At 47.3% G+C, this 13,639-nt stretch overlaps 1 protein-coding gene across 10 annotated transcripts in view; it reads right to left on the bottom strand.

Moving 5' to 3' along the window:
* LOC144722608 (protein furry homolog-like) overlaps positions 1 to 13,639 on the bottom strand; it is a 268,927-nt gene that overhangs the window by 47,320 nt on the left and 207,968 nt on the right. For all 10 annotated transcript variants that reach the window (XR_013586071.1, XM_078600842.1, XM_078600843.1 and 7 more), the window contains 12 exons: positions 12,811 to 12,965; positions 12,221 to 12,320; positions 10,825 to 10,993; positions 9,944 to 10,272; positions 9,003 to 9,143; positions 8,156 to 8,324; positions 7,218 to 7,320; positions 5,517 to 5,617; positions 4,811 to 4,955; positions 3,200 to 3,303; positions 1,369 to 1,557; positions 603 to 831 (listed from right to left, as the gene is read on the bottom strand). Coding sequence is in view for 9 of the 10 variants with exons in the window: in XM_078600842.1 (XP_078456968.1) it covers positions 603 to 831; positions 1,369 to 1,557; positions 3,200 to 3,303; positions 4,811 to 4,955; positions 5,517 to 5,617; positions 7,218 to 7,320; positions 8,156 to 8,324; positions 9,003 to 9,143; positions 9,944 to 10,272; positions 10,825 to 10,993; positions 12,221 to 12,320; positions 12,811 to 12,965 (1,934 nt within the window). In the remaining variant the exon portion in view is untranslated. The remainder of the gene's footprint in view (positions 1 to 602; positions 832 to 1,368; positions 1,558 to 3,199; positions 3,304 to 4,810; positions 4,956 to 5,516; positions 5,618 to 7,217; positions 7,321 to 8,155; positions 8,325 to 9,002; positions 9,144 to 9,943; positions 10,273 to 10,824; positions 10,994 to 12,220; positions 12,321 to 12,810; positions 12,966 to 13,639) is intronic.

Genomic DNA, 13,639 nt, shown 5'->3' with positions numbered 1-13,639 from the left:
CCTCCCCTTCCTCCCTCCCCCTGTCCCTTTCTTTCTTCCAGTATGTTCGTTTACTTCCCCCTTACCACTCTCACCTCCCCATATAAACCTTCATGTCCACGCATGTGGTCTGCACCTGGGTGGGGCAGTGAGCCCAATTTCCCCCCTTCATTGGGCCATGTCGCACCAAAGCCGGGCTGCTGTTTTCAGAGTTTCTGTTCCCCCTCTGTTCTGTGATCGGCGTTTTGTGGCAATACGTTAACTTCCTTGCCCGGTATACAAGAGGTCACGGATTCGATCACGACCCTGGCGTCTGCTGTTTATTTGGAGTTTGTATGTTCTCCCTGTAGATTTTTCTCCAGATCCTCCAGTTTTTTCCTCCACATTTAGAATCAACATGCATTTAGAGTATTTGGATGCAAAAAAAATCCACATAAGCCAATTCATTGAGCTATCATTTGTGACCAGGTCGCTTCTGAAAGATGAGCTAATAGCTCGGTGGGCATTCCCTGGTAAAATAAAACAAATAGTAAGTAAATAGCTAATAAGAGTTGTGTAAAAAAACAACAACTCTGGATTGCAGATGCGAGCGCGGCTCAACAGGAAAGCACGGGCGGGCGAACCTGGTGCTGATGAAATGGACGAGGGCGCGTGCCCTCTCCTCCACGTCGCACGAGGCGTCCCGCTCGTCGGGCGGCGCCACCGTGAGCGCCGCGTGGAGCAGCGTGGGCGCGTGAGCAGCCGCATGCTCGCCCGTGCTGCCCAGGCTCAGGCTGGAGCCCGTCGAGCTGGGGCTCAGGCCCGAGTCGGTGGCGGAGGGGCTCTGCGAGATCTGACGCAGCTCGCTGGCTCCTGCAACATGGGACGTGGCACGCACAAACGATGATGACAACAATAAAAAAACAATATTTAGGACGTTTCAAATTGGGGCGGAGAGCTGTCGTGGTGCAACAGCACTCCGGACCCTGTGATCCGGAGGTCACCGGTTAAAATGCAACCTTCTGGCACGCCAGTTCTAATATAATTGGCTAAGGCACCTGACAACACTTAAAAAAAAAGTCACAGAAAATAATAAGTTAGATGGCAGGGGGCATTGCATTGAGGTATGAGTGATAGAGGGATCACGACTGGGAAAGAGTGGAGGGGCAAGGGGAGGGAAGATGAAGAGAATGGGCGATGGAGAAGAGGTAAGCTTTAAATGAGGAATGGAAGGAGGTTAAGGAGGGGAACTGCTTAATGTTTGTCGAATTTCTTTCGCACCCTACATGTAGCCAACCGTGCTAATCGTAGGTAATGTACAGGGGAAGTTTATTCCCAATGGCGCGTATTTCTCATATCCACCCCCGACTCTATTCACCCTCGCAGCGCCGTAGCGCTGGGCAGTCTCACCGAGGAATGCGCTGTGCTGGGCAGGCGACGCCTGCACGGCCAGGATCTTGCTGTGGTTGAAGTCTCGGTTGGCGAGGAGGACCCGTGCCACCGAGCGGTGGACATCCAACCCCCCCACCTGCACCAGCAGCAGGTGCAGTAGCAGCTGCTTGCTGTGCTCGGGCACCTGCGGGTGCTGGTGGTCGAAGCCTGCGTACCGCGGTTTACCCCACACATTGGCATCGTAATCAGCATTATCCTCACCTTCATCGTCATCATCGCCAACATCGTCATAGTCGCCATCATCGTCACCGCCATCACCATCATCGTCATCATCACCGTCATCATCGTCTTGAGCACCAATATTATCAGCTTTGGCATTTTATCGTAACAAAAAAAGGTAAAGGTGCAGCCCTGAAATGTCTTGCTCACACCGCTGCTGGTGGAATGGCCTCCACGTGAGGGGAGCTCGAGAGCCCTCTGGAAGGTATTTGGCCAGAGATGTCTTGGAAGGGGTGGTAGTAAAGAACACTCCACCCCACACCACACGCAGATGTGCCGACTGACTGCGGTGAACTCATTCATACTGCCGCTGGCTGGATGGGGGATTTAGGAAAATGTTACAATTGTCACGCTGGGAGATCAAAGTGGTGACCACCCTCTGCATTGCCCAGTGTGCTAACCATTACATCGTGGAAGCATCCTGGACACCGAGTACGATATGCTTATTTTTAGTCTCACCAGATGACCCTCTGGTTCATGCGTTTAACTCACAATTTAAAAGTGCACGGTTCAAATTCCAGCCAGGGGATGACTCAACGCAAGATGCCTTGAAGGTTAATAAAATGAGTCCCACGTTATTACAAGTCAACGGTTGTAGTCATGTGGATAGAAGAAGAATTGTGCTGGCACGTTGGTGAAACTAAAGTTTAGTAGAGAACTGAAGCCACTGAATATACTTTGTATATTAGCCAGTACATCTCTCACGATCGCTTTCCATTGATGCTGCACACATTTTGATTTTGCTTGCTCGCTCTCACTTACGCTAAGGACCATCACACTCACTTCTATTGATATGGTGTGAAATTTATGTATGTAGAATTTATTTCGCACCATACATAGCCAACTATGCTAATCGGAGGTGCGGGGGAAGGACAAACTAAACACAAATAGCAGTTCTAAAGAAAAAAGTTTTCAATATAGATTTAAAAGTACATAGCTCCAGTGGCTTCCTAATATTGGAAGGAAGAGCATTCCAGATGGCCACAGAAGTGCATCTGAAAGCGCGGGATGAGTTGACCGTCTTTGTTGGATGGCCAGCAGCCAGTCGTTGTGAGCATGATGGGAGTTGCTGCGGTGGTTTACGCTCCTCGACGAGATCAGCGGGGTGCTCTGGTTCATTTGTGGCGAGCACTTTGTGTGAATAATAATAGGGGTTTTCCCCTTTTTTCTGGCAACAAAACTGAAACCTTTTTACAAGGAATCATGTGTGCATTAACCACAATACTTGTGGTCAAAATGCAAACAAAAAACACACTCTGATAATATATGCATTCTCCTTGAAACTGATTGGTCCACACCAGAGACGGCTTTCTTTTGAGCCTCGTCTCAATTGGTGCTAGACCAGAGGACGCCAAAAGGCGTACAGCTCAAAGACAATGCACTATCAAAGTAATGAGGGCTCGGGGTAAGCATCTACATCATTAGACCTCCTTTGCCAGTACCAAAATATAATAATAGGGTTTTCTCTTTTTTTCTGGAAACAAAACTGAAACCTTTTTATGAGGAATCATGTGTGCATTAACCACAATAACTTGTGGTCAAAATGCAAACGAGTGCGTGCTGAACTCACCCAGGAAGACGGCGTGCAGGAGCACCGGTAAATGAATGCTCCACTCCAAATGCACTCCATGGTCCACTACGAGTCCCGTCAGCAGGATCATCGCGATGCTGCACCTGTGTGAGAGCACATGCCACCGGGTCAGTACAGAATTGGTACATGGTACATTTTCTTTAGACCCCCCCAACACTTCTTACTTCATTTTTTGATCATAGCAAACAAATATTAAATCCACAATCGATACTTTAACATGACACAGTGCAGAATTTTGCATGTTTGTGTAACGGGTTCCAGAGACACTTGTAGAGGTAACTTCTTTATTACAACACAACACTCCAACAGTCCTGATACTCTGTTACAGCCTAGGTACACAGCCTAGGTACACAGCCTAGATACTCTACTCTGGCTACGCTCTGGAACTCGCCCTCACAAGGTCGTAGAGTCGGGAGTTCCAGAGTCCCACTACTCGCTCTCACAACATCCCAGGGTCTTCAGATGGCTGGTCGTGGGTCTTGGGTCTTGAGTTACAACTGGCCCCGATCGTCTAGGGAGCTCCCCTTTTTATGCCTAGTCCAACGAGGGGTGGGGCCGTGTGCGCCACCAGACATCCCACAGAGCACACACAGCCCCCCCCCGTTGGCGGCGCCAAAAGGCTTAAGCGCCTGGACCCCCTGGGAACCCAGCGCCTGGCGCCCAGAGGCTTAAGCGTCTGGACCCGCCCGGGAACCCAGAGCCCCCAGCAGCCCCTCCCTTCTTATGTCACTACATTTGCATCGATTAAATTGTTTTCACCAGTGTCTCACAGCCTGTATATATTTAATTCCACTTCGTATTTTACACGTTACTTTTGTGTTAATTAATTTTTAATACGCTTGTTGAATGAGGAAAGACTTACTGAATGTTATGGCTTTTTTTCAGTCGAGCCCTGCCAAGATTTGCAGTAAGGGGCCATGAATGCTATGTATATTCCCATTAAATAATTGGCAGGTAAGTTGTAAAATTTGAACTGGCACACAACAGGCCTACTCTTGCGAATAGTGTAATTGGATCTTTACACCATATAATCCCTGAAGAAGAGTCAATCATTCATGAGATCACCTGGATAACAACAACAATAATAATAGATTTCTCACTACTTCTCTCTGTATTCATGATTTTATTGCCTTGCTAATGGAACAGGGACTGCCAAAGCATTTGTCTTGGGATCTGTTTTTAAGAATCTGGTGAAGAAAAATCAGAGCTTATGATTATACATAACTTCATGGGGACATAAGACGAATGTGGTTATGGAGGGCTGATGTGATGGTCTATTCGTGAATTGTGTCCTGGTCCCTCATGTCTCTGCTGTTGCCTCTCCGGTATAGTGCAGCTTCTTCAGCCAGTAGTGGCCTGTGTGAACAGTTGGGAGGGCTGTCCCTTTAACCTTCACACTCAAGTTGAAAATGTTGTCTTTGGGTTTGGTGCGTAGAGAATTCAGAAGCAAAAAGAAACCCCAATTAAATTAATTGCATCAAAACAAACGATAACAAAAGTAGCGCAACCTGCGATTGGCTACGTATGGCGAAATCCAACTTCAACAATCATACACACAAGTTCCGTCCCTCTCTCCCCATGCCCTCTCACCTGTGGAGGGGAGGGGCCTGGCTGAAGGTCTCAGGCAGGTGATCCGTAAGACGAGCCCAGTAGCCTAAGGAGGCAGGCATGGGCAGGGGTTCCGGGCGTGTTGCCTCCGCCATCCGCACCCTCCAGCCCATGTATGCTGGCTCAGCTGTTAAAAACGTCACAACCCCCCCCATTGCGTTAACAGAGCGTATCGGGCATTGCATTAATGGTAATGGAGCAAGCTTCGAAGCGCTTCAACAAAACATTACGGTCATCGCGTTAAGGAAGTACAAAGAGAGACGCGTTAACAGAGCGGATGGCATTTTGGTCATGGACAGCATACACGGCAGTGTTACATGAAGCATGCAGGACATAGTGTTCATGGAAATGTGTTGTTCTTAGGATAATAGCTGGATTTCTTCAGTAATATTAACTCTGAAGGCTCACCGAGTACCTTTTGCGGCATATAAACATCACCAACTAGGGAGACAGGAGGCCGGGCATGGTGTTGGCCGCCCACCCATTTGTGTGCCGTGCCAGTCTTCACAGGTGCTCTCGCTAACACCACTTGCCCAAACAGTCTGCTAAGGCTATACAGGGGGATCTGTGTTGCACGCTGGGTCTCACTAACATCACTTACCCCAACAGGCTATACAGGGAATCGCTGTCTTTGTACACCAGGGCTAGCTAACAGCACTTGCCCCAACAGTCTGCTAAGGTCACGTACTTTTGTCGTCCTCGCTGGAGCTGCCCGAGCCGTTGCTGTAGCGCGACTCAAGCCGGGGGTGCGGCCTCATGATGCCGTAGTTCACCTCCTGGTGAGGGTGGCTGTCCCAGGCAATGAGAAACAACGCACGTAGCAAACATTAAACTAAAGAATAAACAAAACTATTTTTTTATTTGTATCAGCTAAGGCCCACTGAGCTACAGAGCTCTCTTTCAGAAGCCACCTGGCCACAAAAGATAGCTCAATGAAGTGGCTTACCATGTGGAAATTTCTAGCAGCCAAATACTCTAAACGCATGTTTCTAAATGAGGTTGGAAAAACCGGAAGACTAAGAGAAAAATCCACAAGACCACGGAGAGACCATGCAAACTCGAAATATATGTCCGGCTCAAACCCACAACCTCCTGTATACCAGACGGGGTAGTGAACATCTTGCCACGGACATAAACGTTCGTGCAGGCAATTCTTTATTTTTGTTGTGGTGGACTTTCTCGTCATTTACAGATTTTAATTATTGATTCCATTAGGGGAGTAAATAGCTCCCCATCGTGTAGATATCACGTCTCTACACATACGAGGTTCCAAGCGAAAGACTTGGCAGCATCGAGCATTGAAGATTACCGTAACGATGAGTTCTAATAAGCAAGAAACCGGTCTACAGTTGTCTGTCTCACTGCTGCCTGTTGGTTCGTCACATTGTGTTCAAATTTTGATGGCGACCTAAGTCAAGAGAACCACAATGCAGTTCTTCAGGAAATGGTGGGTTTACACAAGGCTTAAAGGTCGAGAGTGTTTTGTACGAACAGTGCATGTTTTTGTGTTGCTGTTGTTATTGTTGTTTTTGGAACTTTGCATTGCGGGGTTCATTTCTTCGGTCTAAAAAGTTAAAACCACTTCGCGATAATTCCACAGCAGTCATCCTATGAAGAAACCGGCCCCTGCCATGGGAACGTCAAATTTCTATCACTGGCTAAGGGCTGGCAGCAGAGATCGGCACTTCTCTACTGCTTGCACATCATGTTTACCTTTGAATTTGACCCCAGGTGTCTCGTATATATTTCTATAAAAAAAGGTACTGAACTCAACGGGCTCTCAAATAATATAAACGATGATCAATGGCAGATTGATTAGCTAGATGTTCACCATTGCCAGCTATGCCTCCCCGTCACAATGAGGGCCACCGTTCTTCAGGAAATGGTGGGTTTACACAAGGCTTAAAGGTCGAGAGTGTTTTGTACGAACAGTGCATGTTTTTGTGTTGCTGTTGTTATTGTTGTTTTTGGAACTTTGCATTGCGGGGTTCATTTCTTCGGTCTAAAAAGTTAAAACCACTTCGCGATAAGTCCACAGCAGTCATCCTATGAAGAAACCGGCCCCTGCCATGGGAACGTCAAATTTCTATCACTGGCTAAGGGCTGGCAGCAGAGATCGGCACTTCTCTACTGCTTGCACATCATGTTTACCTTTGGATTTGACCCCAGGTGTCTCGTATATATTTCTATAAAAAAAGGTACTGAACTCAAAGGGCTCTCAAATAATATAAACGATGATCAATGGCAGATTGATTAGCTAGATGTTCACCATTGCCAGCTATGCCTCCCCGTCACAATGAGGGCCACCGTTGGCAGTAGGCGACCAGCTCTCCATGTGACTGGGTGCGCGCAGGGGGACACGCCGAGCGGTTGCGTTAAGGTGACGCACCTCTCTTCAAAGCTCGCCCCGTTGACCATCTTGTTGTCGGGCCCTTGCGCAATCCCGGCAGCGCCTCCGCTCCCTGCGAGCGTGTGGCTGCTGGAGCTCGTGCCTGCATACAGGAGGAAGGGGCAGGAGGGAATTTAGTGACACGGTGGCGAGAAGTGGTTCACGTGTGGCTGCACGAACCGGTAGGAGCACGATTCGCACGGTTGGCTAAGTACGGTTGTGAAAAATAAATTCAAGATACATACATACACATACGTACGGTCGCCAGAAATAACTGAAGAAATTGGCACTCAAATTGGTTTGCAATTACATGTAAACACGTTATATTTGAGGCCATGAAACGAGAATAAAAATGAGTCTTGACTTAAAGCTTTCGTGACTGCAGGGAATGAGAATAAAAATGGTCAGCTCTTAATTACTGACACACGTGCTTTTGAGCTTGTTGTCCTTCCCCCACACCTCCCATGAGCATGGTTGGCTACGTAAGTGCAAAAGAAGTTCAACGTAATACATACATCGGCTAATGCCTACAATAACTTAGTAGATTACCTAGTTTGTTAAAAAATATTCCTGGATAATGTAATGATCAATATCCCAGTTGACAGTTATAATGTCTCCAGGCTCAATTAAGCATGAGACAGTGCTTATCTTCAATGATATTCATGAGCCAGTAGTGGAAATTCCACATTAAATGGTAGGGAGCCAGCCTATCTAGACGAAAAGCATTTTTTATAATTCCACAAAGTGCTCCTCATTTTTATCAGCCTCAAAAAGGACGATTAGGCGAGTCAACCTCTGATCGGGATTTTAACTCACAACCTCCTCATCCTAACCATCATCATCTTCATGATAATATTAAATGATTACGATGACATAAAAGATGAAGAATTGAGCTGTGAGAAGGTGAGAGCAAGGATTGAGCGGAGAGAGAGCAGCACCAGAGGCTGACGGGGAGGTCCGCTGGCCCGTGAGAAGCCTGTAGAACGGTGGGTTCTTGGTGCGGATGAGGATGGAGTTGACAGGCTCCATGCGCTCCAGCTCGGGCAGCAGCTCTTCCAGGGTCTCCACCGTCTTCTCCCGACAGATGAAGATCACCACCTTCTTGATCTGCTCGCAGGGCCAGGGAGCACGGCGTGACGATGGGAGGGGAAGCACGCATGAAGCAGAGGAGAAAAATAGACGAGCAGAGAGCAGGGAGAGGTAAGAGATGGCAAGAGAACAATGCAGAGCAAAGTAAGTGTGGCGACATATGTCACGAGGAGCATCTGGAACAAAAGGACTACCAATTAAAAGCACTGTTTCACCACGAGACGCCGTAACACTATAAACTTGCATTAATAAATGCCAAGCCCTATGATCGGTGCTAATATCTCCTGAAATTAGTCCTGTACTCATAGCAATCATCTGTCAAGGAGCATAAACCATCACGCGAACTCCGGTTATCCTCGCAGCAGCGGCTTTTGGCTAGCCATCAAACAAAGACGGTCACCGCATCGCGCGCTTTACGTTACGCTGCTGCGGCCAACTGGAACACTCTTTCTTCCAATATATTAGGAAGCCACTGGAGCTAAGCACTTTTAAATGTAGTTTGAAAACTAATTTTTTTTAAACTGTTTTCTTTGTACATACAAAGTGAGTTTAAGCAGACGTTCGGAGTAAAAGAGGAGTCGCGTTACCTCTTGCTTCTTGTCCACACGTAAATACAAACATACATTCGAAGTAATACCAAAGTTGTGCATTGGCCAAGGTTGCGAGGACTGTCAAGGAGCAGTGGGCATAACTCACAGAGGGCAGCAGGTCAGGCTCACTGCGCACGCCGCAGAGTGCGATCAGGAACTGCAGGATGACACGCAGGTTCCCGGGCCAGCTGTCGGCCAGCGCCGTCCACACGCTCTCCAGCTCCGCACTCGGGGAGCCCTCCCCGTACTGGCATGTGAGAGTGTTGGTTTGCGATTATTATTCGGGAAACAAGCCGGCATAGAAACACATTGCCACTGTGCATTCGTTCGTGCCCCCGATTAGCACGGTTGGCTACGTGTGGTGCAAAAGAAGTTCAACGTACATACATATATACATGTGCACTGTTGACCCAGTTAAGATGAGTGGTACTGTAGTCGCAGCACATGGCTTGTAAATGCAAGGTGGGAGGGAGATTTTACTTACAACCCCGAAAGGGATGATAAATTGAGTATCGCTTTGGAGAAAGGCAACAGTCATTGCCATATGGGGAGACTTGCCACCAGTCTCAGTACTACGAAGGCAGATGAACACTGCCCACAACTTTTATTTTATCAGAGACATATTTTTACGTTAGATTTGTGTCAACATGAAAAAAACATCACCAAAGTTGTGTTGGAACACTGCTCTATAATGCCGCACTGCCACCTTTTGTGAACTCGCACCCCATGCACAAAACCTGTGCACAGGTGCTCTGTGATCAAATGTTTACTTAAAACTTTCGTGACTGCAGGAATTCATATTCTATGGTTCTTTCGGTAAAGTCACGTCGATAGAAAAAATAGTAACAATAAAATAATAAAAATGAAAATAAAGTGAATAAAAAAATAATAAAAATATCACGACGTTTCGATCGCAACACAAGCAATCGTCATCAGGATCAGGAAAGACAGGGTGACAGCTTGGGGAAGCGGCTCTCATCCAACAGTGGATCGATCACGGCTTGTCATGACGATGATGACGACCACGATGCCTCTGGGAGCTCGTACCTGAGCGGTCATGTGCAGGAGGTTGTTGAGCACCAGTGCGGTGGCGAGCGGCGATCCCCAGCCGGAGCCTTTGAGCCAGCGCCGTCCCTGCCCGGAGTCGCGCCTCGCCTCCGCATCTTCCTCCTCGTCCCAGCCGGTGCCTTCGACGGCGCTCCGCTCCGGCGTGCCGCCACCACCGCCGCTGCCGCCGCTCCCCACATCGCCTGGGAGGCCCCAGGCGCCACCGGCGCCACCCGCCACCAGCTGAATGTTGCTGAGCCACGGCTGGAGGTAGGAGAGCAGCACCTGGCGGCCTGGGGTTTGCGTGGTTTGGAAGCGCCGGCTCAGCTCTGTAAGGGTGGACGGGGTCCAACGGTGGGAGGTGGAGGTGGGATCGAAGCATGAGCACGTGAAGTAGTCGACAGGTTTGAATGCTGCCACAGATGCACTGTTAATTAATCTATTGTACAACTTCAAATGTATGGATGTATGTTTGTTGAACTTCTTCCACACCGTACGTAGCCAACCATGCTAAGCGGAGGTGCGGGGGAAAGACAACAAAGAGCTCGGAGGTGTGAAGACACAGAGCGGCTTTTGGCTAGCCATTGAACAAAGATGGTCACCGCACCGCACTTTCAGATGCGCTTCTGCAGCTGTCTGGAACACTTTTCCTTATGATATTAGGAATCCACTGGAGCTATGCACTTTTAAATCTCGATTGAAAACGAATTTCTCTTGAACGACTTTTTGTGTCTAGTTTATTGTCCCTCCCCCCGTACCTCCGATTAGCACGGTTTGCTACGTCCACAGTGCGAAAGAAGTTCAACATACGTATTAGAGGATATTAGGTAGCCATAGCCACGCGTAAGTGATGGAGGAGTTGGGGTGCATTCTGTCCGCACCGGAGAAGAGCGGCAGGGTGAGCTCGGGGTAGAGGCGCGCGAGCTCTTCAGAGAGCGAGTATGCCGAGAGGGAGTAGAGCGGAGGCAGTGGCATAGGTGAACTCAGCAGGCCGTCCACGTCTCCCGACTCGTCTCGCTCTGTGTACCCAAATAATTTCTCCTCCATCACCTGGTGGAAGGACACAGCGACAACCACTGTTAATGCTGCGGGCGTCTGCTGGCGATTTGTAATTCACCCGTACTGGTGGAGTGGGTGTGCGCGTGTGTGCAGAAATGCACATTGTGTCATCGTCATCTTATTAAGAGACACTGGTAACACGACCACAATTTAATTCTGAGGAGAACCAAAAAACTAAAAGCAAAAGGAATAGCGTATGTTATTTTTCTAAATGCACTTTCGACGTTGATAATCATATCGTGAGATTTCTCTTGTCATGGAATGCTGCTGCCGCAATGGTTCGGCACACTGGGCTTGCAATCCAGAGGTCGCCGGTTCGATTCAATCTTCTGGTGTGGCAGTTAAATCAATGGCGAAAGTTTCTTAAATCCCGCCCCCCGCCCAGCAGTACACACGTGTTCACTACAGTTAGCTGATTGACAGGTCACACGTGGAGCAGTAAAGTGTGGGTTCTCCCCCCTCTTGTAATATATCTGGCCAGTGTGGAAGAGCAGGCCAAATACCCTCTACAGCCACCTCTGGTGGAGGTCCTTCTGCCTGCCAGCAGAGGGTGTCAGTAAGTAACTGCAAGGTCTGAACCCGGTACCTGTTTGTCGATATCTGTCGTATACAACAGCATCGTATTTTTACACGCTTTAATTTGACTCACTCTGTCTGTTGTCGTATCCTCAAAAAATATTGTAACTCCATTTTTACCCACTTCCCAATGTGCTATCGACGGCAAACTTTGTATGCTTATGTCATACTGATGACGAGACAATATTCTATCATTAAAAAAATCAAAAACATATTTTAAAACATTCTTTTACACGCTTTTGATAAACTCCCTCTGTCTGTTGTAGTATCCTCAAATCTTGCAACTCAATTTTAACCCACTCCCCAATGTCGTATCGACTGCAAACTTGGTATACGTATGTCATACTTGTGACAATACTCTATTCTATCATTAAAAATAAAAAATACATATTTTTAAACAATCTTTTTTATATGTTATGTTTCGGCTTGGGTCTAATTGTCCACGCTCAACTGACAAAGGCTGTAATTGGCCACGGCCCCTTATGTTATGGCAAACTTCGAGGCAACTTCCTGGAGTCGTGGAGTTCTGCCATTACTCGTACAGTATATTTCATTAAAGTGTGTTTAATTTTTTTTTTATATTACTTATTATTATCGTAGCAAAAGCTTCAGTCAATCCTCAGAGTGAATTTGAATGCACACCTGCATGAGCTGCAGCGCCATCTCGTAGATCTCCTGGGATGGGTCAGCTGCTTTAAACAGGATCAGGTTGAGCAGAGTGATCATGCCCATTGGCCAATCCCTGTCGCATACAAGGCAAACAGCACACAGAGGCCCATTATAGCCACCACATTCGCCATCAGGTGTTATTCACAAAGTGTTGGACTCTACAAGAAGGCACATGTCTGATATTAGGGAAAAAAATGAACGAATAGATTTTTAAATCAAATTGCATTGCCATAGCCTTAATAGACATTTGAGGCAAGTGCTGTTAGGGAGCACCTATGAAGGCACGGCACACAAGGTGGGCACCATGCTCGGCTGCCTTTGTCTTCCCAGTGGTGATGTTTATGCATTGCACCAGGTACTCATTTGAGGCTGAGTAAACCTAGGGGAGGCCCAGGACCGATTCAAATAATCGTCACTGGTGGTGGCCGTGAGTGGGAATGTGAACTCGGGTTGCTAGGGTTCGTAGTGCAGCGCGCCAACCACTACACCACCGCTCCCCACCAGACACACACATACACACACGTGAGCTACAATGAGCGCAGGGCATGTGGGTGAGCTCTGACCTGCTGGTGAAGGTGGTCGCGATGGCGGTGAAACAGCCAGCGGCCACGAGCGGCGAGCCCGTGTAGCAGCGGTCGACGGCCCACTGCAGCAGGTAGCTCAGCTCGGGGTTCAGCTCCAGCAGCAGCACCACCATCTCGCAGCCCAGCTGGTGCACCTAAATGCACAAGTCAGGGCGCGTAGGGTTATTGCATTCATTTGAACAAATCGCATGGGATTATTTCATCATGGGACCTCCTTTGCCAGTACCAAAATATGAGAATAGGTTTTCCCCTTTTTTCTGGCAACAATACAGGTGTTAAGATGTTAAAACACCAAACTGAAACCTTTTACAAGGAATCATGTCTGCATTAACCACATATACTAGTGGTCAGAATACAAAAAAAAACATACTCTGATAGTATATGCATCGTCTTTGAAACCGATTGGTCCACAACACGGATTATTTCATTTTTACTTCAACAAAATGTTCAAGCCGACTTCCGTTCACATTAATGTGCGCATTCGTTCTCTTTTGAAATGAATTTGCCTTTTTTTTAAAGATCACAGGTGTAATCTTTGAACATTCGTCAACAGGATTTAAATATAACACAGAGTATGCACACATACAGAGCAATACCTCTCACATGCACATATTTGGTAAACAACGTTTCGGTATAACGAGTTTTGGAGCTTTTATAACTGTTATTTTACACAGAATGCAAAAAAAAAGATAACCAAAATAATATTTAAATGCACATAAATAAATAAATTATGTGCCGACCTCTGTTACTTTACAAATAAGAATAACATTACGTTCATTCCATGTTAATTTTATTTATCGCTTTTTTA

This window comes from Lampetra planeri, chromosome 15 (genome assembly GCF_965212315.1).
Source record: "Lampetra planeri chromosome 15, kcLamPlan1.2.h2, whole genome shotgun sequence".
In the NCBI taxonomy this organism is placed as follows: domain Eukaryota; kingdom Metazoa; phylum Chordata; class Hyperoartia; order Petromyzontiformes; family Petromyzontidae; genus Lampetra; species Lampetra planeri.
This window is presented reverse-complemented; position numbering and strand designations above follow the sequence as displayed.